The sequence below is a fragment of the Dama dama genome, chromosome 19, assembly GCF_033118175.1.
Source record: "Dama dama isolate Ldn47 chromosome 19, ASM3311817v1, whole genome shotgun sequence".
Lineage (NCBI taxonomy): Eukaryota > Metazoa > Chordata > Mammalia > Artiodactyla > Cervidae > Dama > Dama dama.
This window is the reverse complement of record NC_083699.1, coordinates 50414356-50439499: the sequence shown is the minus strand read 5'-3', so window position 1 is coordinate 50439499 and position 25144 is coordinate 50414356. Positions and strand designations below refer to the sequence as shown.

General features: G+C 35.0%; 1 protein-coding gene across 5 annotated transcripts in view; it reads right to left on the bottom strand.

The window, feature by feature from the left end:
- Positions 1-434: 434 nt before the first annotated feature.
- The window catches only part of CCDC14 (coiled-coil domain containing 14), a 37712-nt gene continuing 13002 nt past the window's right edge, over positions 435-25144 (bottom strand). For 3 of the 5 annotated variants that reach the window (XM_061166987.1, XM_061166989.1, XM_061166990.1), the window contains exons 6-13: positions 22223-22459; positions 22015-22109; positions 20645-21143; positions 18201-18342; positions 14284-14366; positions 6462-6680; positions 6255-6387; positions 435-1748 (exon numbers count right to left, since the gene is read on the bottom strand). In XM_061166987.1, coding sequence (XP_061022970.1) covers positions 821-1748; positions 6255-6387; positions 6462-6680; positions 14284-14366; positions 18201-18342; positions 20645-21143; positions 22015-22109; positions 22223-22459 — 2336 coding nt within the window. In that variant the 3' untranslated portion in view covers positions 435-820. Of the gene's footprint in view, positions 1749-3347; positions 6065-6254; positions 6388-6461; positions 6681-14283; positions 14367-18200; positions 18343-20644; positions 21144-22014; positions 22110-22222; positions 22460-25144 lie in introns of those variants that run through there. The other 2 variants (XM_061166988.1, XM_061166991.1) reach the window with 2 other exon arrangements.

Sequence of the window (25144 nt, the reverse complement as noted above, 5' to 3'; positions counted from 1 at the left end):
GCTCTCAGCTAAAGTGCTGGGGGAAAAAAAAAATTGGCCCAGAAAGGCAGAATTACAATCAGTACAAGATTTATAAAATCCATCATGTTCAAATATAATGACAAAAAACAAATAAATACTTATTTATTTAAAAAACAAATTTACAAAACCAAAACTTATCTTAGCATTTTTTTTTTATTAGTCTGACTTTACTTTTTAATGGTCTTCAATGTATCTGTGATAGAAATAAATAAAAGTGCTACAGTGTTAAGAAACCACATGCTAACTTAGGATGTTATCTGTATTTTTTAAGCCCAATCAATGTTTTTTTTTTAAATGGAGATACTGGCACTTTTTCTCTTAAAATAAATGTTTATATGTCTCACCAACAACACCAGCCTGTAGCACAGAACATCACACATTAAAACACAATGCCATTAAAAAACAAACAGGAATCCTGAAAGAGAAAAGAAACTCTAGTTTTAATATAGTAAATTGTACCCAGAGACTCCCTTCCCATTATCCTTTAGAACAACCAGAAATTCCTTCCAACCTGCATCCTTAGCCCCGCAGAGTAAGAATAAACTCTAATAAATAAGTACTAAATTTTATTTATAATACAGTATTTTTCTAATAACACACAACTTTCTTCTCTTAACAAATGTCAGTTTCTTAAGATGACTTGTTTTTATAAGCTCTAGTGTCAATATAGTCCAATAATAAATTTATTATTCATACAATTTATTTCACACATAATATAAAACTTTTCTCTAGAGAAATTTAAAATATACATTCAATGTAGCCAAGTTCTTTTCTTAAAAACTTTTCCTCTCTTCTGAGCTTACTTCTCCAGAAGACCAGTCCTTAAGGACTTCTGGAGTCTAGCAATGTTAGCATCCAGTGCTGCAAGGCCATTTCGGAAGTCTTGCTCATCACGAGACGTGAACGTGGAAAAAGAAGAGATGCTCCAGTCAGAAGTTAAGTCAGAATTTAAAAAGCTACCATCAGAGACTGCACTGCTTTTCACTTGAACGTTGCTGTTCTGACAAGTGGAGGGGCCGTGACAGGCCACCAATTCCTCCTCAGTGGCAGGAGGGATCTTGCAAATGGCTTCCTTTATTTTCTTGAGGAGCTGCTTGTCCTCCGTATCAGCTGTTCTGGAAAGTTTCTCAGGTGCATCTTCTTCCTTTTTGCAAGAGGAACAAACTCCAGGTGCACACAGTTTATTTTCTTTTTCAGCAACAAGTCCACTGACAGGTTGCGGTGGAGCTACACTGATCTGGGCCTGGGGAGATAATCTCTTAGACAGTGGTGATTTCTTTTTAGGAGTGCTTCTAGCAAATGGAATGTAAATTGTTTTATCCAAGTTATGCTCCTCTTCTACTAAGGTCGGAATTTCACTTTCCTCACCAGAATCCCGTTTGGAAAGGGCAGGAACAATTCCAGGGGCTGATACCTCCTCCATGCTCCTAGTATTACTATGCCTCTGAGGGCCTTTGGAGGGCAGAACATTTTCATAAGGTCTACCTGGCACTAGGTTTTCCTCATTGTTAATTGTAGAAAGAGGCTCTGAATGTGTAATAAGAGTGTGATCTGGTTCTAACTTACTTAGGTAGCTCATTATGGAAGTGTGAGCGGGGATCGGGTCATGTTGATGTTGCTTTTCATAAATGTTCAGAAGTGATTTGGTAAGATTATTCCCAGGCTTGCAGCGAGCAGTGTCCACACTAAGATCTGAGAGAAGCTTTGCCATACTGCTCTGTAAAGTTCTGTTAAGAAGAATTTAGTACACTAATTATTTCTTTTTACCCATTTCTTTCATTTACTTACATATTCCTCTCATCTTTAAAACAAATTATCTGAGGCAAGCACCTGGTTCTTAATATGGAAAAAAGCAACTAAAAGCACAAAATCACAGAATATGCTCTGGAAAGAGTAAATTAAAGTAACAATTGATAAAAGATCTTAGTCTGCATCAAATCTAATACTATTATATCTAAAAATGGAGGCTCAGAAAAACTTTTCTCTTAAGGTAGAGATGCTTTATTCTTGAGCAACACTGCAAAATGGTAAATATACTATCCATTTGTTAGTGGACTGTGTTAGTAACTATTACTCTACATTCAAAACATATATGGAAAGGATATTGGAACAATACCGGCAAAAAAAAGGATAGTTAGACATGATTAAATTATCTAGTATAATTAGGTTTAACCGACAGCTAGACTCCAGGAAAAGTGTGATATAAGGAAAACCACACAGGGTGTGAAGTCAGACAGAAATTGATTCATATCCTAGCACTATTGCTAGCTGTGATCTTGAGCAAGCGGTTCAACCTTTCTGAATCTCAAGTTCCTCAACAGCAAGATGAAGATAACTACTTCACATTTAGAATGAACATTAAATAAGATAAAATAATAAAACATAAGGGTAAAGTGTTTAGCACAGTTTCCATCTGGTGACAGCTTTTATTAGTAGTCCTCTTAAAACCATTTTATACCAAGACCTTAGCCTATTTGAATGGAATCATATATATTCTTAAATATAGATAAGAAAAAGAAACACACCAATTTAAAAAAGATACAAAGAACATTAACAGGTAATTTTAAAAGATTACAATGAGTCAATAAGCATGTTTTAAACTTTGACTTTCATCAGAGAGATTCAAATTTTTAAAATATGATTTTCTTTGGCCTATCAAGCTAACATAGGAAAATAAGAATATCCATTGTTAAAAAGGCTTGGAGAGGCAAAGTGGGAGTGTACACTCTCTTAACAAAATAGCATTGTATCAGAAATCTTAAAAGATTTTTAAATCCCACATCTTTAGACCCACCAAGTTGCACTTCTAGGAATTTAACCTACTGATATTCACCAATAGGCTGCACCCAAAGATATATTTACAAAGATGTAATTTATAACAGAAAATTGATGAACTTAATATCTTTATCTTCAAACACAGTGGACTGATTCAGGTAAATTACAGTCTTACTACATCATAGCCGTTTTTTACAGTCATGTTGTAAAGAATATTTATTGATAGGAAAATGTTCATTATACAAGGTTAAATTTAAAAGAGTAGGCCATAAGCAACACAGTAACAATACTATTTTTGTAAAAACAGTTATACACTTCCACATAAAATACTAAAAGGATATCTCTGTATGAAACAGTGATTATATTATATTAGTATCTTTGGATATAGAATGAGTGATTCTCTTCCTACAAAAGGAGAAAAAAAAGTTCTTTCCCAACCTGGCATATACTGTCATCTTAAATAAGCTATGTTTTTAGTTCTAATTGCCCTTCAAATGGCAATAGCTCCAGCCACTTTTTTTCATACCTCTTTCAAGAAGCTAACGAGCTACTATTAAAAGATAAAAAGTATGCTATAGAAACCATATTTAAAGAAGTGCTGTAATGAGTAATGTCCACTAGTTAATTCAACCAGACAGCTTACTGACATTTTTATTTTCATTTATTTTTAGAAAAGAAATCCTTATGTTGAAGTTCCTTTTCAGACTTAAATAAAAACATTATCTTTGCTCTGTAAAAAATTCACAATACAGAAAGGGACATATAATAAAAGTTTAATCTCTGGAAATTAAATGCAATCATTAAGTTTCTCATGTGTAAACAAATGTGACTTACCACTGTCTTTGAAATTAAAAGAAAAATCTCTGTAAATAAAGAGATAAAACTATGCCAAAATTTTAAAGGAAGCAATACAAGCACCTAAATAGCTACAAAGTAGATATATCTGTGTTTCTATCACATGAGACTCAGCTAAACACAATGATTTTTAATGCTTGGAAAACTGGTGCATTTTCATAATAAAAATGTAAAGTTCTTTCTTCTCTATTTATAAAACTATACTAATTTAAGTAAATATCAGCACTTGTATGAGTGCTCTTAGAAACTATCAGAAGAATATTTACTACTTATTTACTGAAAAATACATTAATTTTCCTCACATTTTAATGGTACTATAACATGCATTCTAGTAAAACCTAAAAAAAGTAATAAAGATGTATTTCAAAACTATTGAAAGTTGGAGAAGAAAGAAATGGTTTAGGAAATTTGTTTAGCACTTGCATGTGAAACTTCTAGCTCCATTATCCCTCCCCAGTAGTCTGAGAAAGGTATTTAAAATTTTTGTCAAATCTCTAAGACTATTTAACACATGCAAAACACACACAGACACACACAGACACACACACACACGCACACACGCACACACATATCTGACTGAGGTATATGGCTATAGGAAAAAGAGATGGGGTAGGCGAACATGAAGACTTATCTGAATGTCAAGTGTTGCTGACTTACGTTCTAATGTCAGAAATAAAATGTAAATTGTCACAGTAGCCCAGCTACAGTACTGGGGATATTCCTAATTAATTGAATTGCCTAGAGTAACACCAAACACATTACAAGTCACCAATGTGGGTGAATTTTGACAACCAAGCTCAAAGAGTAGTTTTTGTCTGTTTTGCTCTTAAATTAAAAGGCAATCTGGTCTAAGTAAATCCAAGCATTTTTTGGGACATTTCTTAGAAATAAAATAATAAAATATGTGGTTTTTTTTGTGATTAACTTCTTTTACCATAAATACTTAAAAATAACAAAGTTTTTAACCTAAATTACTCCTCAGAAAAGAGAAGATGCTTTTCTTTAGAGATCTTATAAAGACTTTCATAAGAACGGGCATCCTCATAATTAACTTGGAAGAAGAGTGGTATAACCCAATATTCCAGAAACTCTGACTAAGTCAAGTCGCTCAGTCATGTCCGACTCTTTGTGACCCCATGGACTGTAGCCTATCAGGCTCCTCCATCCATGGGATTTTCCAGGCAAGAATACTGGAGTGGGTTGCCATTTCCTTCTCCAGGAGATCTTTCCAACCCAGGGATCAAACCTGGGTCTCCTGCATTGTAGACAGATGCTTTACCATCTGAGCCACCAGGGAAGTCTTAACACTACATGGATACAAGAAGTACATTTTGCTTTTCTCACTGTTCAATAAAAGTTTGAGTGAAATTATTCTGTGAAAGATGAATGTGGGGGGGGAAGCAATATTTCTATACTAACATAGCTTATATAAAGTCATTTCAAATGTGTTTACAAAACTACTAAGTACTCTTTATATATATATATATGCATGTATGTATTATATATACAGGCTTCCTGTATATGTATATATATATATAGGCTTCCCTGGTAGCTCAGGAGTTAATGAATCCATCTGTAATGCAGGAGATGTGGGTTTGGTCTCTGGGTCAGGAAGATCCCCTGGAGAAGGAAATGGCCACCCATCCCAGTATTCTTGCCTGGGAAATCCCAAGGATAGAGGAGCCTGGCAGGCTAGAGTCCTGCTAAGACTGCAAGAGTCAGATAGAACTTAGTGACTAAACCACCACCATGTATCTATATATCATTTATTCCCTAAAAGTTCATAACTCAAAGTGGGGGGAAAAGGGTATAATTCAAAATGGGTCTTTTCATTTGAAATACAAAGAAAAGTGTTTTATATTCAGGATTGCTTTATATTTAGAACTATGACTTTCCAGGATCATTCAAAAGCATGGTCAGATCTGATGATATACAATTCAGGCCTAAAATAACTGACTTCTCTAGGATTTAAAAAATCAGTTGAAAATCCAATTTTTGTCAACCACCTCAAGAGAAAACTGAACTTTATAAAAGAATATCATATAAAAATTGAGTGAGGTGGTTTTATTTATTTAAGACATGTTAAGGAACAAAGGAATCTTAGAAATTATTGTCAAATCCCTCATTTTACTAATGCAATGAATAATGCTCAAAGAGGCTAAATAACTTACCCAAGATCCTATGAAGGAGGGCTTACTGTGCTAAGTGCTTTTCATGAATGACTTCTTAGCCCTCTTATCAGCCCTAATCATGCCCCCACTTTACAACTAAGGTTTAGAAAGGTTAACTATCTTGCTCAAAGTCATACAGCTAATAAATGATAGAGCTGGCATTCCACTCAAGTGTCTCTGGCTTCACAGAGTTCTTAACCATTTGCTAAACAAGTCTTCAGCTCCTCATCAGAGTCCTTTGCCTGGAATCACATGGTTTAAAAAGGAATTTAGCCACGTTTGAAATTTAACTGGAACAGAAGAAAATATCCTTAGAAACTAGCAAAAACACTGAGAAAAGGATAAGGTTAAGAAGGCAGGTCTGAAATTATTTTGAAGTTTATAAATATATCTAACAAAAGGCATAAGCTGTTCAAATAACGTCAACATCACCTGGTTAATTCTCTCAGTCGAGTCACCTCGGCATCACGCTGGCGTAATGTTATTCCCAATATCTGATTTTCCTTTTCAGCAGCTTCTAACTTAAACCGGGAGCTTTTCACATTGACTAAGGCTTCCTCCAATTCTAAAAACAACAAAAAGTTTCAGTTTCAGTATTACTTTTTAAAAAGTAACTGTGACTATAGTTCAAACACGTACCAATTTTCATTCTTGTTGTCTCAATGTCAAACTGCTGTTTATTTTCAAGTAAAGTTTGATCTTTCTCTTTAAATATACCAGCAAATTTTTTGTTTTCATCTTTCTGATTTTCTATCACTTTTAAGAGCTCTTCATTTTTACTCTGCAGTAATTCCTGGCTCTTTAGTGACTCCTGTAATTGATTTTGCAGTGACTTGTTCAATGATTGAAGAGAAAACACTGTAAGACAAAAAAGATCAAATAATTATTACCTCAATTAAAAAGTACAAACCTGGAGGCAAGGTGTCCTGTCAGGTGAGGAAGCTTCTGCTGGAAGATACAACTCAAAATTTAAACTGAACTACTGCGTGCAGCTCTGCTTCGTCACCCAGGAACAGCTCTTCGCCACAGGGCCGCTCTGGCTCCCCAATCCAAAGTCTCTGTGGCTGGAGGTGCGCCCTGTGGAAGAGGAGGCAGATGTGACCGAGGAGGTCAAACACTGAGCCTTTGGAGTGGGAGCATGGACTCCAAGACCCTAGACTACCAGAGAACTAACCCTAAGGGGTATCAAATAGTGAGAACTTACACAAAGGAAACCACTTGAATACAATACCTGGCATCACCCAACCACCAGTAGCACCCTGTGCAGGACACCTCTAAACCACAAACAAACAAAATACAAACCCAATCATCAGCAAACAGGATTACCACATCACTCGCCCTTGCCCATGAGAGGAAAGACAAACAAACAAACAAAAACTCAGCACAAATCTCACCCTTTACGAAGCTTACACAAACCACTGGACCAACTTTAGGAGGGCAGAAACCAAAAGGAAGAAAGAATTCAACCTTGAAGCCTGAAAAAGGAGACCTCAAACACAATAAGTTTTAAAGAAAAATGAAAAGGCAGAGAAATACTACATAAATGAAGGAACAAGCTAGAAACACAGAAGTCCAAATAAATGAAGAGGAAATAGGCAAACTACCTGAAAAAGAATTCAGAATAATGATAGTAAAGATGAACAAAAATCTTGAAAACAAAACGGAGAAAATGCAAGAATCAATTAACAAAAGACCTAGAAGAATTAAAGAATAAACATACAGAGACAAACACAATTACTGAAAATAAAAATACTCTAGAAGGAATCAATAGCAGAATATCTGAAGCAGAAGAACGAATCAGTGAGCTGGAAGATAAAATGGTGGAAATAACTTCTGAAGAGCAGAATAAAGCAAAAAGGATGAAAAGAACTGAGGACAGACTCAGAGCCCTCTGGGATGACATCAAATGCACCCCAACATTCAAATTATAGGGGTCCCAGAAGAAGAGAAAAAGAAAGTGTATGAGAAAATTTTTGAAGAGATTATAGTTGAAAATTCCCCCAACATGGTAAAGGAAATAGTCAATCAAGTCCAAGAGGCACAAAGTGTCCCACACAGGATAAACCCAAGGAGAAACACACCAAGACACATATTAATCAAACTAACAAACACTAAACACAAAGAAAGAATATTAAAAGCAGCAAGGGAGAAGCAAGAAGTAACATACAAGGGAAACCCCATATGCTTAAAGCTGATCTTGCAGCAGAAACTCTGCAGGCCAGAAGGGGATGGCAGGGTATAGTTAAAGTACTGAAAGGGAGAAATCTACAACCAATCTACTGCACCCAGCAAGGATCTCATTCAAAATTGATGGAGAAATAAAAAGCTTTTCAGACAAGCAAAAGTAAGGATTCAGTACCACCAAACCAGCTTTACAACAAATGTTAAACGGACTTATATAGTCAAGAAATACAAGAGAAGAAAAAGATCTACAAAATCAACCCCAAACAATTAAGAAAATGGCAATAGGAACATATATATCAATAATTACTTTAAATGTAAATAGATTAAATGCTCCAACCAAAAGACACAGACTGGCTGAATGGATACAAAAACAACACCCATATATATGCTGTCATCAAGAAACCCACTTCAGACCTAAAGACACATATAGGCTGAAAGTAAGAGGAGGGAAAAATATATTCCATGCAAACAGGAGTCAAAAGAAAGCTGGAGTAGCAATCCTCAGATCAGACAAAACAGACCTTAAAATAAAGATTATAAGAGATAATGATTACATGATACAAGATTACATAATGATTAAGGGATCAATCAAGAGGAAGACATACCAATTGTAAATATCTATGCACCCAACATAGCAGCACCTCAATACATAAGACAAACACTAACAGACATAAAAGGAGAAATTAACAGTAACACAATTACAGTAGCGGACTTTAACACACCACTCACACCAACGGACAGATCATCAAAACAGAAAATTAATAAGTAAACACAAGCTTAAATGATACATTAGATGAGATGGATCTCATTGATATCTTCAGGACATTCCATCTAAGTGCAGAAGAATACACCTTCTTCTCAAGTGCACATGGAACATTCTCCAGGGTAGACCACATCTTGGGTCACAAATCAAACCTCAGTAAATTTAAGAAAATTGAAATCGTATCAAGCATCTTCTCTGACCACAAAGCTATGAGAGTAGATATCAATTACAAGACAAAAACACTGTAAGAAACACAAACACATGGAAATTAAACAACACATTTCTAAATAACCAACAGGTTACTGAAGAAAGCAAAAGGGAAATCAAAAAATTTCTAGAAACAAATGAAATGAAAACAACAACTCAAAACCTATGGGATGTAGCAAAAGCAGTCCTAATAGGAAAGATTATAGCAATACAATCCTACCTCAAGAAACAAGAAAAACATCAAGTAGACAACCTAACTTTTACACCTAAAACAACTGGAAAAAGAACAAAAAACCCCCCAAAATTAGTAGAAGGAAAGAAATTGTAAAGATCCAAGCAGAAATAAATGAAAAAGAAATGAAAGAAACAAAAGTAAAGATTAATAAAACTAAAAGCTGGTTCTTTGAGAAGATAAAATTGACAAATCTTTAGCCAGACTCATCAAGAAAAAAAGAGAGAAGAATCAAATCAACAAAACTAGAAATGAAAAAGGAGAGATTACATCAGACAATGCAGAAATACAAAGGATTATAAGAGACCATTATGAACAACTATATGGCAATAAAATGGGTAACCTGGAAGAAATGGACAGATTCTTGGAAAAGTTCAATCTTCCAAGACTGAACCAGGAAGATATAGAAATTATGAACAACCCAAATACAAGCACTGAAATTGAAGCTGTGCTCAAAAATCTCCCAAAAAACAAAAGCCCAGGGCCAGACGGCTTCACAGGAGAATTCCATCAAACATTCAGAGAAGAGCTAATGCCTGTCCCTCTAAAATTCTTTCAAGAAATTGCAGAGGAAGGAACATTTTCAAACTTATTCGACGAGGCCACCATCACCATGATACTAAAACCAGACAAAGACAACACAAAAAAAGAAAACTACAGGCCAATATCACTGATGAACATAGATGCAAAAATCCTCAACAAAATCTTAGCAAACAAAATTCAGCAACACATCAAGAAGCTCATACCCCATCATCAAGTTGGGTTTATTCCAGGAATGCAAGGATTCTTTAATATACGCAAATCAATTAATGTGATACACCATATTAACAAACTGAAAGATAAGAACCACATGATAATCTCAATAGATGCAGAAAGAGCATCTATTTTTGCTTTTGACAAATTTGACAAAATTCAGCACCCATTTACGATGAAAACTCTTCAAAAAATGGCTACAGAAGGAACCTACCTCAACATAGGAAAGGCCATATATGCTAAGCCTACAGCAAACATTATTCTCAATGGTGAAAAACTGAAAGCATTCCCCCTAAGATCAGGAACAAGACAAGGGTGTCCACTTTCCCTACTATTACTCAACATAGTTCTGGAAGTCCTAGCTACAGCAATCAGAGAAGAAAAAGAAATAAAAGGAATCCAGATCAGAAAAGAAAAAGCTTTCACTGTTTGCAGATGACATGATACTGTACACAGAAAACCCCAAAGATATTATCAGAAAATTACTAGAGCTAATCGGTGAATTAAGCGAAGTTGCAGGATACAAAATCAATACACAGAAATCACTTGCATTTCCATATACTAACAATGAAAATTCAGAAATAGAAATTAAGAAATCAATCTCATTCACCACTGCAACAAAAAGAATTAAATATCTAGGAATAAACTTCCCTAAGGAGACAAAAGAACTGTACACAGAAAATTTTAAGACACTGATGAAAGAAATCAAAGATGATATAAACATATGGAGAGATTACCCATGTTCCTGGGTAGGAAGAATCAATACTATGAAAATGACTATACGACCAAATGCAATCTTACAGATTCAATGTGATGCCTAAGAAATTACCAATGGCATTTTTCATGAAACTAGAACACAAAATTTCACAATTCATATGGAAACACAAAAGACCCCGAATAGCCAAAGCAGTCTTGAGAAAGAAGAATGGAGCTGGAGGAATCAACCTTCCTGACTACAAAATTAAACTACAAAGCTACAGTCATCAAGACAGTATGGTACTGGCACAAAAACAGAAATATAGGCAAATGGAACAAGATAGAAAGCCCAGAAATAAACCCATGCACCTATGGGTACATTATTTTTGACAAAGTAGGCAAGAATATACAATGGGGCAAAGATAGCCTCTTCAATAAATGGTGCTGGGAAAACTGGACAGCTACATGTAAAAGAATGAAATTAGAACACTTCCTAACACCATACACAAAGACAAAGACAAACTCAAAATGGATTAAAGACCTAAATTAAGACCAGAAACTATAAAATTCTTAGAGGAAAACACAGGCAGAACATATGATGACATAAATCAAAGCAAGATCCTCTATGACCCATCTCCTAGAGTAATGGAAATAAAAACAAAAGTAAACAAGTGTGACCTGATTAAACTTAAAAGCTTTTACACAGCAAAAGAAACCATAAGCAAGAGGAAAAGACAATCCTCAGAATGGGAGAAAATAATAGCAAATGAAACAACTGACAAAGGATTAATTTCCAAAATATACAAGCAGCTAATACAACTGAATACCAGAAAAATAAACAACCCAATCAAAAAGTGGGGAAAAGACCTAAACAGACATTTCTCCAAAGAAGACATACAGAGGGCTAACAAACACATGAAAAGATGCTCAATATTGCTCATTATTAGAGAAATGCAAATCAAAACTACAATGAGATATCACCACACCCCAGTCAGAATGGCCATCATCAAAAAATCTACTAACAATAAATGCTGGAAAGGGTGTGGAGAAAAGGGAACGCTCTTGCACTGTTGGTGGAAATGTAAATTGATACAGCCACGGTGGAAGACAGAATGGAGATTCCTTAAAAAACTAGGAATAAAACCACATGACCTAGCAATCTCACTCCTAGGCATATACCCTGAGGAAACCAAAACTGAAAAAGACACATGTATCCCATTGTTCATTGCAGCACAGTGGCTAGAACATGGAAGCAACCTAGATATCCATTGACAGATGAATGAATAAAGAAGTTGTGGTACATATACACAATGGAATATTACTCAGCCACAAAAAGGAACACATTTGAGTCAGTTCTGATGAGGTGGATGAACCTAGAACCTATTATACAGAGTGAAGTGAGTCAGAAAGAGAAAGATAAACATAGTATTTTAACACATATATACAGAATCTAGAAGAATGATACTGAAGGTCTTATTTACAGGGCAGCAATGGAAAAACATAAAGAACAGACTTATGGACATGGGAAGAGGGGAGGAGAGGATGAGATGTATGGAAAGAGTAACATGGAAACTTATATTACCATATGTAAAATAGAGAGCCAACAGAATGTTGCTGTATGGCTCAGGAAACTCAGGGGCTCTGTATCAACCTAGAGGTGTGGGATGGGAGGGGAGATGGGAGGGAGGTTCTGGAGGGAGCAGATGTATGTGTACCTATGGCTGACTTGTGTTGAGGTTTGACAGAAAACAATAAAACTCTGTAAAGCAATTATCCTTCAATAAAAAAAGTTTTAAAAAGTACAAACCTGGAAAAGGTCTGTTTTTAAAAGAAAAGGCTTGGATTTTATTGATTTTGCTTAACAATTATATGCTTGATTAATTCTATGTGAATATCAAATGTATTTTTTTAGAAACTGATCAGCAGAAGTCATATCTTTCTTCTCCAATTAATATTTCAAGCTTTAATTTTTTTTTACCTTTTTTAACTTAAGAAAACAAAAGACTAATACATGTACAAAGTTAAAAAAATTCAACCACAAAATACCAATGACACCAAAAGATACTCAATGAAAAGTCTCAGTTTGCACCCCATCTCCACTCTCCCCTCAGAAGCAAGCACTAGTCACTCTGATATCTTTCTGGAAAATACTTTTACATATTATATATATTTAAACATAAATGAATCATACTATGCCCATAGCTTCTGACCTTGCCTCCCCGCCCCCCACATAAAACTGTTATGTATCAGCACACAGATCTATCATATTCCTTTTAATGGCTATAAAAGTATATGGTACCAGTCGTTTAATAACTGCAGCCTTGAGTGAAGTAGAATCTCAGCATACAGCAGTGAACAACAGAGAAATGGTTTCTGCTCTCATGGAACTGATAGTAAACAAGTAATTATGAATAGTAAATACATGCTCTCAAGGCAACAAGAAGGGAAATGGCAGAGAATAAAGAGATAAGCTACTTAAAATAGCAACCACTAGTCTCCTCTCTCCCACCCATCCCCACCTTTTATTCACAATGGAACCAGAGTGATCTTTTCCAAAATTACTCTGGTGAAGTTGAACATGTCTATGAAGTGTATGTTCTGTTGAATGTTTGCATTTTTCTATCCCTTTGTAAGAGATATTTCCATATATTAGGAACGTCAAGCCTTTATCATATCACGTATTACAAAAATTTCCCCATTTTGTTGATTCTTAAAAAATGTATTAAAAAACAATAATAAAAATAAAATGTATTTATAATTCTGCTGTACATGAAATGAAAAGGACTTCTGGGACATGCTTTATCAATCTCTCCTTTGTAGCATGTGAGTTTTTGTTGGGCTTAGGAAAAGTTCCCAAGAATACAAAAAGAAATTCCTATCTTTTCCTCTAGTTACTATCCGTTTTTGGTTTTTTTCTTTTCTATTACTTTAAGTTCTGTGAGCCATAAGGACAATCTGGCAACATCAGTCAAAACTGAAACAGTAATACTCTGACTCAGCAATTCTGTGGCTATAATCTACAAAAACAGTCACACATGGGCACAAAGACATGTACAAGGATTTTCATTGCAGGATTATTTGTACTAGGAAAACAGAGAAAGTATATCTATCAGCAGAGGACTTTAAATACATTATGACAGAACTACATAAACAGAATATATACTTAAGTTTTAATATGAAAAAATAATATTTATGTATTTTGATAAAGAAAAATATCCACTACATAATAAGTGAATAAATGCAAGCTGCAGGAGTATATACTGTGTAATCTCATTTTTACAAAAGAAAAATACATATATAGTTCTACTAGGACTCATCTGCTAATAGTAGGTACTCAGTAAGCATTTATGAAACAATCCAATTATAAATGAACAGGAGATATGTGAAAGGAAATAAAGACTTTTTTAAAAAAAAGTAGGATTAAAAAAAATAGGATTATTGGGAAGTGATAGCACAAATCTTTTATTTTTGTGTTTCTACACTATTTTAAATTTTAATGAATATTATTCCTACTTTTTTAACAAAAAGTCCACTTAAGACAGAGTAAGTAAGAAAGTTCAATTCTTTATCAACATTTCCAGAGCCATAAAGAATTCACGATCAGTTCTTACAGTTCTTTTACCTACATTCAAGGTTGCATTCCAGAGAACCAGATTCCTTTTGAGTTTTTTCTCGTTCTCTAAGTTGCTGGTTCAAAATTCTCAATTGCCTACATGAAAGAATGAAGAAACATGAATGCAAGAATCCCAAGCTCATTTTAGAGTGTACATTTGACAGCCTATTAAAATAGAGAACATAAACAGTGGCACCTACTAGGAGAGCAGAAGTCCATCTTATCCCCAAACATAAGACAAAAAGCAAATAAACAAAACCACACTACTATTATTATAAGACCTGAGATAATTTTTAAAAGATTGCCCAGGATGGAATAAAACCCCCCCTCAATAGAAAAAGGTTAACCTATTTTTCCTCTTCCCTTTTTTATTCTCTTATCTCTTCAGTGATTTCCTTGTTTTTCTATTTCTTTCATTTCTATCTCCTTTTGCTATTTTCTTCTGTCTTCCTTCTCAGGAAGTATTTTCATTACTGTAGTAATTATCTACTTTTAAAAAATCTGTTGTAATTATGAACCAGAATTCCTACAAGGACCAGCTGCTATCAGACAACTATCTGCTTGGTTTGTCACACAGTGTAAAAACTGGGAAACGCAAACTTACGCTGCTACTAATTTCTGTATTAGATCTAAAGGTTAATGGCTTTATTTAAGTAAAGAGAATGCCAATAAGCAGCAACTCTGCCTCACAATGAACTTCACAATATATAGCTGCTTCGCAAATAGGAACCTACAAAAGGAACTGCAAGTGTTTACTTCTAAGAAGTTAACATTTAAAAAAAAATCTCTAATATCTTTTGAGAATTATTATCTGGAGATATTCTGCACTAAAGTATCATTGTTACGAAATCTAAAACAATAGATCCTACCTTACATCATTTGTATATATTCATCCAGGTTGGATTAAAGAACTAAACATAAAATATAACAACAAACAAACAAAACTTAACTATACAAGTTTTAGGTGGCAACTTCATAATCTTAAGTGGGAAAGGCATTCCTAAGCAATAATCAAAATCCAGCAACCACCAAGGAAAAAAGTAAAGGATTTAACTACATCAAAACTGAAACTTGTTCTAGAATTAGCAGTCTGGAAGAAAATATCTGCTACACATATAACAGACAAAGGGGCTGTAACATTGAAGAGCTCCTACGAATCAGTAAGTAGGGAAAGAAAACATGACCAACAGTAAGAATAGGCAATTCACAAAAGAAACAGAGGTGGCCAATAAGCATAAGAAAAATTCTCAGCCACATTAGTAAGAAGAAATGCAAATTTAAAACAGGAGATATTTTATGACCATAAGATTCACAGTAATAAAAGGAAATAACACTTTAAAAATATATATATATATATATATTTATTTGGCTGCACCAGGTCTTAGTTGCAGGATCTTTAGGGGTGTGTGTGTGTGTGTGTGTGTCTCTGACTGTTTTGTGACCCCAAGGACAGTAGCCTGCCAAGCTTCTTGTCTATGGGATTTCCCAAGCAAGAATATTGGGGTGGGTTGCTATTTCATTCTCAAAGGAAATAACACTTTTTGTTGGTGACAGGATAAGGAAATGAAGGCTTCTCCTTCTGTGTTCTCTGCTTAAGAAGCTGTTATTCCCCAGAAATGCACCCTTGGTTGTGTTCACACTCTATACCTTCTTAGTGAATTCAACACTTACACACTGATCACAAACCACTTGCTTTTAATCATTATTGTCTCCAGTACCTACACAGGGCCAGATCTATAGTAAATGCTCAATAAAAATGTGGTCAGTGAATAACTCCAAGTTTATGTTTCTATCCTGAATCTTGTTTGTGGCTTCCACTCATACCATACATGTCTCCAGATGGTCTAAATCTTAACTCACTGGCTCTCCCACTACATTTTCTAACTAAAAAATAAAATGAAATAACAAACAATCTATTCTTCCTCTAGTAACTTCCATCTGGAAGAATTATGTTATCATATGTCAAATTATCAGGCCAAAGACTGAATGCCACACCCCAGCTCCTCCCTTTCAGTTCCATTTCATTTCCTTCTTCTTCATGGGTACATAATGGTCTTGTATTTGAGTCTCAAATCAGGAAATGGTCATGAATTCTAACTTGCCCTTTAAATATTAAGACACTCACTAGCTTAACTGGGACCCCCCCACAACCTTCATCCAGGAAATTTTGGAATGTGCCACAAGGTCACAATGAATGGGGTCACTACAGATATTTTACAGGTAGGGACCAAGAAGGCTAACAGTTGAGTGCTGTGTCAGGAGTCTCACATAAAAACTGTCCAGACTCAAATTCCAAACAAACAATGCAGCTAGCTATTTTTTTTAATGCCACAAGATGGCAATAAACACCAAGAAAGTCCTGAAAGATCAGTTTTCTGGCTACAAAGGAACAGGAAATTTCAAAATGTACAAACAAGAAAAAAAAAAAAAACCTGTTTCTGATTGAAAATGCTGAAAAACACTTTTGAATGAGCCTATGCATTCCAACTCTCATTTATAACAGAGATTATGGTTGATTCCTTCCAAATAAAGATTAACAAAGAGACACAAAAATTTCTACTTCTGCTGGAAATCTCATTCTGCTTAAAAAAAAAAAAAAAGAACAAAAAAGCATATCTGACAAATTCTTCATTTTTTGATAATTTCATTTTTAGAAGGTCAGGAAACGGTGGCAGTAGCATGATGTATAATCTTTGTCCTCTAAGGACAGAGCCAAGAAACGTTGGTGCCAAGTCTGAAGAATTAGGTTAGACATAAAATACCTTTTTAAAAAATTAAAAACAAGCAGTGACCAATAAAGTAAGTTTTATTTTCTTAAGTGGCTTATAAGCAATTTAAAAATCTTCTGCGACTTCCCCACTGTCACAGTGTATATGAGAATTTGCCTGCCAGTGCAGGGGACACAGGTTCAATCCCTGGTTTGGGAAGATTCCACATGCCACTGAGAAACTAAGCCCATGCACAACTGCCGAGCCCGCAGGCTGCACCTACTGAGGCCTGAGCGCCTAGAGCCTGGGCTCCGCCGTGAGAGAGGCCGGAGCTACCGAGGCCTGAGCGCCTAGAGCCTGGGCTGTGCCGTGAGAGAGGCCGCAGCGACTGAGGCCTGAGCGCCTAGAGCCTGGGCTCCGCCCTGAGAGAAGCCACCGCAATGAGAAGTCCACACAGCACAACCAAGAGTAGCCCCTGCTTGCTGCAACTAGAGAAAGTCCACACAGAGCAATGAACACCCAGCGCAGCCAAATATAAAAATCAATCAATCAAAGAAAAATGTTCTAAGAAATAGAAATAAATAACAACTATTGATATTTCCTATGGATAAATAATACACAGAGACTAAGTTCTGGGCTTCCCAGGTGGCTCAGCAGTACAGAATTCCCCTGCAATGAAGGAGACCCAGATTCGATCCCTGGGGTCAGGAATTGCCCTGGAGAAGGAAATGGCAGCCCACTCCATATCCTCGCCTGGGAAATCCCGAGGACAGGGAAGCCTGGCGGGCTGCAGTCCATGTGGCTGCACAGCCGACCGTGACTGAAGCAACTGAGCACCAGCACTGCACCGCCTGAAAACGAAAGTGAAAGTCGCTCAGTCGTGTGGACTCCGCGACCTCACGGACGATGCAGTCCACAGACGGCATAGCCTGGACTAGCCCAACAAACACCCGGAGGTAGTTCACTTTCCTCTCTGTTGGTCACCAACCAAGTGACAACAGATGTGAAAAAGCTGTGAAAAAAATACATACTAGTGTGGGCAGAAATAATGAAAGAGTTAGAGACTGCTGTCAGTATTTGGAAAATGGGGGATTAAGAGTATAAACACAGTGAGACTATGTCTATTTTCCTTACAAAGCCCTAGATATCTCATTAGGCATTTTTGTTCTGGCCATGGGACATCTTTGCATGGAGACAAAAAAATTCAAAGAGCAATTCTTACCTGCGTAAATGAGCATTTTCACTTCTTAGTGGCTGCATGGCCAGTGCTATTTCAATCTGAGTATTTGTGTTTGCACTTACGGCTGGAAGCAGAGATATACACATCTCCAGTTCTGTAATCAACCTCTGAATTTCTGAATCTTCTATAAAAAAACAGAAGAAATGAGTAAACACAGTATTATAAATTGCTGTTTTGATAAGATTATTCATATGTATTACTAAAAAAGAAAACATTTCACATATATACATATGTACTATAAACTCAACTAAGTTATTTATGAATTTATTATATAAATCCTATTTTTTTTTCCTGTAGTCTGCATTTCCTTATTGAGAAGAATTCTAAAGGCATTAAGCTCAGTAAACTTAAGATTTATGCTAAGTCACAGAATTATTATATCAGTGATTTTTTGCAGTTAAAGTGTCTAGTAGGAAGATGGTTTATATATATCTCCTAGTCCACATGTTCCTATAATTACTAAAGGGTTTCTTATAATTGATTATAGTATTAACAACACAACCTTTGATCCTGGCATAAGCAAATAATTCACTTCTGATGATTCAATTCAGAAATATACTGAGGGAGGGTCTACTAAGATAAGGTTTTATTATTTAATTTTATAAAGTAAATTTAACACAACCAGCTACACTTCATTTGATGCAGCATCAAAAGCAGTATCGTTTGTGTCCTTAACTGTGAAGAGTGGATGATTTGGGAGGTGGCAAAAAGATACAGGTAGAAGATAGATTTTAGATCTCTAGTCCTTTTATTTTTGTTCATTTTTATTCAGATTTTCAGTGAACTGCTAGAAAAATGGTACAGATGAATTTATTTGCAAAGCAGAAATAGAGTCACAAATGTAGCAAAAAAGTTTATGGCCAGCAAGGAGGGAGAAGGTAGGATGAACTGGGAGATTGGGGTTTATATATATACAGTACTATGTAAAAAAACAGATCACTAATGAGAACCTATGGTATAGCACAGGGTATTCTACTCGATCTATGGTGACCTAAACAGGAAGAAAATTTTAAAAAGAGTGGATATATGTATATATACAACTGATGCACTTTGCTGTACAGGAGAAACTAATACAACATTGTAAAGCAACTATACTTCAATTAAAAATTTCTGTAAAATGAAAACATTTATTAAATATGATATTACCTGTCTGATATCCAAAAGAGATAAAATATTCAGATACAAAAAGTTAATCAATTCCATAAGTACTTTTAACACCTTAATGGAAAGCTTACATGCATACAGTAAACAATTGTGCCCAATTAAAGAGCAGAATGCTCTGTAGAGGGGTTTTGCATGAAAGCATTGGAGGCAGAGAAGTGGGCTCCACCATTTTCCTGCAATGTACCTTAGTCAAATTACTTAATTCTTGAGGCCTAGGTTTCTTCATGGTTAAATGGAAAACAACAGTACCTCATGGGGTTGCTGAAAGGATTAAATGAAATACTGTTCTCCAAGCCTCAGTTTCCTCATCTGTAAAATGGGGACAATAATAGTACCTCATAGGGTTGCTGTGAGGATTAAATGAGATAATGCATATAAAACACTTAACACAGTGCTGGGCACATCATAAGTACTCAATAAGTGATAGCTAATATTACTACTATTATAATTGTTATCAATGATTAAGTATTCAGTTAAGAGAATAATAATGAATTAACAGTCTAAAAATACAGGAGATTTTAATATACTGAACCACGGGATTAATGGTGCTATAATCCTAATAATACAGATAAATTTTAAGATTTGGTAATTTTTTGTCAGACTGCAAATATTAGGTACTCAATTAGAACTTCCATAATCAATTACTGTGTTTTCTAGATGACAAATGTGTAACTAACTCCAAGTGAAAGTCATTATTCAGAATATACATACATAATGAAAACAAATGAATACAACCTGGCTCAAATATCTCATAACTCCACCCAAGAAATTTTTCTTGATTAATTAAAATAACTCAAGAGTGAATTGAAAAGGGCATCAGAAGATTTAGGTTCCTTTTCAAAGTCAGATTTGTTAAACATTGTAACAGTTAGTTATTAAATAAATGATAAGAGGAAAACTTCTACATCTTTTTAAAGTAGGAAAAATTATCACTCTACTCTATGGAGTTAATCATGTCCTCCAACCCCTTAAAATTTATCTCTATAATAAATTTTCTTTGGTTGAATATTCTCAAGGTCCCTTTGAATCAAGTAGAATGAACACACACTTACAAGTAAAAGAATGATATTCCCTAGCACGTTTCAAATCTACAGGAAACAACGGGGAGCAAAAACCCACAAAATAAGAATAAAACAGACAAAACTCATTTCCTCATTAGCATAAGACATACTTTTATGGAAAATATCACAAACTTCATGTTGATTATTCTGAATTTAAATGATGACATGCCACAGAAAATTATAAAGAAAGTACTTATTTACCTTGTTCTGCTACCAGGGCCTTGAGCTCTCCCAACAAATACTTGATAGTTCTAAATTTTTCAGCACTCTGGTTCACGTTTTTTGCCTTCTGCACATCCTTTATTCTTGAATCTCGCAGAGGTATGTTTAAATCCTTTCCTTCACTTCTGACCTCACCAATGTGTTCGTTAGTACATTTTTCTTCATTAGTAGCCAAGAAAGCTGACTGTAATCGAGTGGGGCTGCAGCGAGTGGGACTGTCAGGATGAGAACTCAACAGTTTCATGTATGTTTGGAAACACTTCAGTAAGTCTGGCTCCTCAGAAAGTCTTTTCGGCGGAACCCCATTAGCAAGACCCAGTTGCTGAAATGTTGGAGTAGCTGGTTTGCCAGTTTGGGACAGGTTACATGAAACTCCAAGACAGGTATTAAAGGAATTCCTCACAACATCATCAGTACAGTTCACAGAAATTGTTCTTCCTTGTGATGCAAACTGACTGTCACCATCAGTCTGAACTTCCTAAAGAAAGAAAAAAACAAGCTAAGACTTCAAAAATAATGAGCATAGTGGGCATTAACTACAATAAACTCAAATGAAAAATGTTAGAAGATGACATTTGCAGGATGGAGTTACAGATTACCAGTGAATAAGCCAATTTCCCCTTAGCTCATTATTCTGGATTTTTAAAGCTTAATTAGTTCACTCTGTAATATGGGAACATTATAAAGCCATGACTAAAATAGATTGCTTGCAAATATCATAAATGGTTTAAAGGCATCAAAAATTAGTCAACTTTGGGACTAAAATAAACTTCCACTTTGGGAAATCACAGTGTAGAAAATAAGCTGAAAAGGCTTCTGCACAAACATATTTAGGGAAATGTTAACAGTAGTAAAAAATTTATTTAAATATCTAACCATAGGTGAGGAGTTACACAGACCATGGTATATCCACTAAATAGAGTAGTAAGAACTTAGTAAAAATTTACAAAAGGTAAATCACAATTAAATGTTAAGTGAAAAAAAGCAGCATGTAAAACAATATAAAATTTAATTATGATGATATTTTTAAAAGAAAGTTTACTTAACAAATTAAAACCAGAAAACGAAACCTACACAAAGAATTAAATGACTGGAACATGCTATATCAATGTGTTAATAGCAATTGTGCTGGTGGTAGGTATGGGTGATTTTTTTTTTCCTAGTAATCTTTTTCCTTCCCTCTGCCCACCACTGTCCTTAATTAATAAGCAAACTTTTCTAATAAAAATAACTCAAAAAATAATTGGTCTTTACATCCTAGGGTATTAAGATACAATTAGCAAATTAAATTTTCTCTCAAGATGACAATTTCTAAAAGCAAATTATTACTTAATATAAACTGCACTCACAGAATGAACCACTGGAGGGCAGGGTGGCTGCCGAGGTAACTGGACTGGGATAGAGGTGGGTAAACCATAACTAGAAGGTGAAGACATCTGAGATTCTAAAAGGTAAAAGGGAGAAAAAGTCATTCACATCTCACACTGCTTTATACAATTACCAGGCAGCTTAATTAGAGCTTATATTCATGCTTTTTAAAACGTCATTCATACTAACCAGAACAAGACACAGTGTGGCAAGGTGCAGAAGGAATTCCATTAGGGTTGTTCTTTGAAGCTAAGTTATTCATCAGTGACATTTGAGTCTGCACATGTTCACAAAGAGCTTGGTATATTAAGGGTGAATACATTCCACAATGGTCTTGTAGTGACCAATTTTGCAGTATATCTGATGAGTCTCTTTCACTTCCAACAGAAGCATCATTAGGTATCTGTTTCTTATTATCTGAAGATACTAATATGTAAAAAGGGAAAACAAATTCTTGAAATACGGTTCTTCAAAACCTTTACCAAAGATATTAGAGGAAAAAAGGGCTCTCAGAAGTAACTCAATTCATCATATACTTTACAGAGTGTGATCACCCCTAAAGAAAATCACCTCAAATTCTTTTTTAAAAGGAGGTAATGAATCAGGTTCTCTTCAAAATTAACTTACACTATGTCTTTAAAATCTCTATTAAATGCTACTCATAAAGCACCTGAGTTGGGAAAGGAGTCATTGGAAGGACTAATGCTGAAGCTGAAACTCCAATACTTTGGCCACCTGATAAGAACTGACTCATTGGAAGAACTGACTCATTGGAAAAGACCCTGATGCTGGGAAAGTTGAAGGCAGGAAGAAAAGGGGACGACAAAGGATGAGATGGTTGGATGGCATCACTAACTCGATGCACATGAGTTTGAGGAAAGCTCTGGGAGTTGGTGATGGACAGGGAAGCCTGCTGTGCTACAGTCCATGGGTTGGCAAAGAGTCAGATACGCCTGAGTGACTGAACTGAACTGAATGCTCATGAGAGGGAGAATGGAACAGAAAGACAGAATACCTTGTACAATTATGATGGTTTGATAATGATGATAATAACAACAATAAATAAATCAAAGCTTTTAGAGTGAGAAAGTGAATTTAATCTACACATTGAGCTCTCAAATAAGACCTTAACCTGACATTTAAAGTCTCAAAAGCCTAACCACAACATAATTTTCCAACCATCTTTCCATCATCCTCAACTAAGAAATCTTTCAATTCAGTCAGACCAATTTAGACACCTACAAGCTTTTCTCACTTTCCTATAATATTACTCATGATGAACAGTTCCTTTCAATTCTATTCTATGTAACTCACCAAAGCTCATCTGAAGCCTTCTTTTTCCTATGATGCCTTTTCCAGTCATTTCAGTCTAGTGACTGCTCTTCACCATGCCAGAGTACATATTGTCTATACAAATCATATATCACTTGGATACTGTACTATATTATCTTTCACTCTCTTGTCAGCCTGACTAAACTATAAGCTTCTTTAGGCAGGGCTATATCTCATACCTCATTATTTTCTCCTAGAGTTTTGTATTAACCTATGTACAGAGTAATTAATATATGAAAAATAACAGTTTTCTACCTAGGACTACTCTATAGATCACTATCAAAATCTATTTCTTTGTCTAAAAAGATTCCCTTCCCAAATTTTTTTAAAGATCATTAACAGAAATCAGAGTATTCTTGTTAGATCATAGGTTATCAGAGTACAAAACAAACTTAGAAAAACATATACTTTTTGGCAAAAGCTTACCAAAGCTAAACATATATTTTATGATATAGCAATTGTAATTCGGGGAATATACCTAACAGAAACGAGTATTATGTCCACTAAAAAATGTGTACAAGAATGTTCACAACAGCTTTATTAGCAATAGCCCCAAACTGAAAACCCAAACAGTCATGAATAGTAGAAATGGATGAATTGTAGTGTAGCCATATGATGGAATACTATATAGCAATGGAAAAGAACAAAGTACTGATAAACTCTAACTACCTATATGAAGTTAACAGATATGATGCTGTGTGAGAGTCAGACACAAGACTACATAGTATACAGCTGCATTTTCACAGTGTACACGAAGTTCAAAGATAGTAAAACTATCCAATCAAGAAAGAAGTCAGACAAGTGGTTATTCAAGGATGAGGAGACAGGTAATAATTAGAATACTGATGGATAGGAGCCTGGTAGGGTACTGAAATCGTTCTTTATTTTCAACTGGGTGGTCAACTACATGGATGTACACATATGCAAATATTTATTGAGATTTATACACTTGTTTTATTAAAGTTAATCCTTACTTAAAAAGTGAAAAGTTAAATTTTTTTAAATGGTATGGAATTCCCTAAATACATACACAATTTATTGAAAATAAAAACACTGCTAGAAGCATAAAACTTACAAGTAAAAACAAAACGTTAAAGGCAAATTAAATATTATAACCAATAAACATAGAAAACTACTACTAAATTACTATTTGACTATGAAAACGGATGGAGATACTGGATGCATCTATTTTGACTTGGGTATTCTCTCCTTTGTGATAACCTATTGCTGTGAACATACTTTCCTGGCCTGCATATGAGCTCTACCAATTACTAGCTGAATAACTTTTGGCAAATTATTTAACCTCTCTTGGACTCTTCTTCCTCATCAGAAAAATGATGATAATAAGAGCATTACCTGTTTTATAACACTGTTGTGAAAATTAAATAGCACATGTAAAGTATCAGTTTCTAGCACATAGTAAGAACTCAATAAATGTTACAGCCATTACTAAATGGCTCCAAAGTCTTAATACGGACAAATAAATATTTTATATTCATAGATCTTCCCAACTGATATCAATAATAAATCCCTAACCATTTCCCTCTAAGGTGACATGCAATAAATTATACTTTACTCTCTGAATATATGAATTAAAACAAACTGGTTAATAAACATTTCTGTAAAAAAAAAAGAAAGAGTGGAAATGTTGTTGAGTCACTAAGTCGTGTCCAACTATTTGCAACCTCCTGATTGCAGCACACAGCGCTCCTCTGTTCTCCACTATCTCCCAGAGTTTGCTCAAATTCATATCCATTGAGTCGTCTAGCCATCTCATTC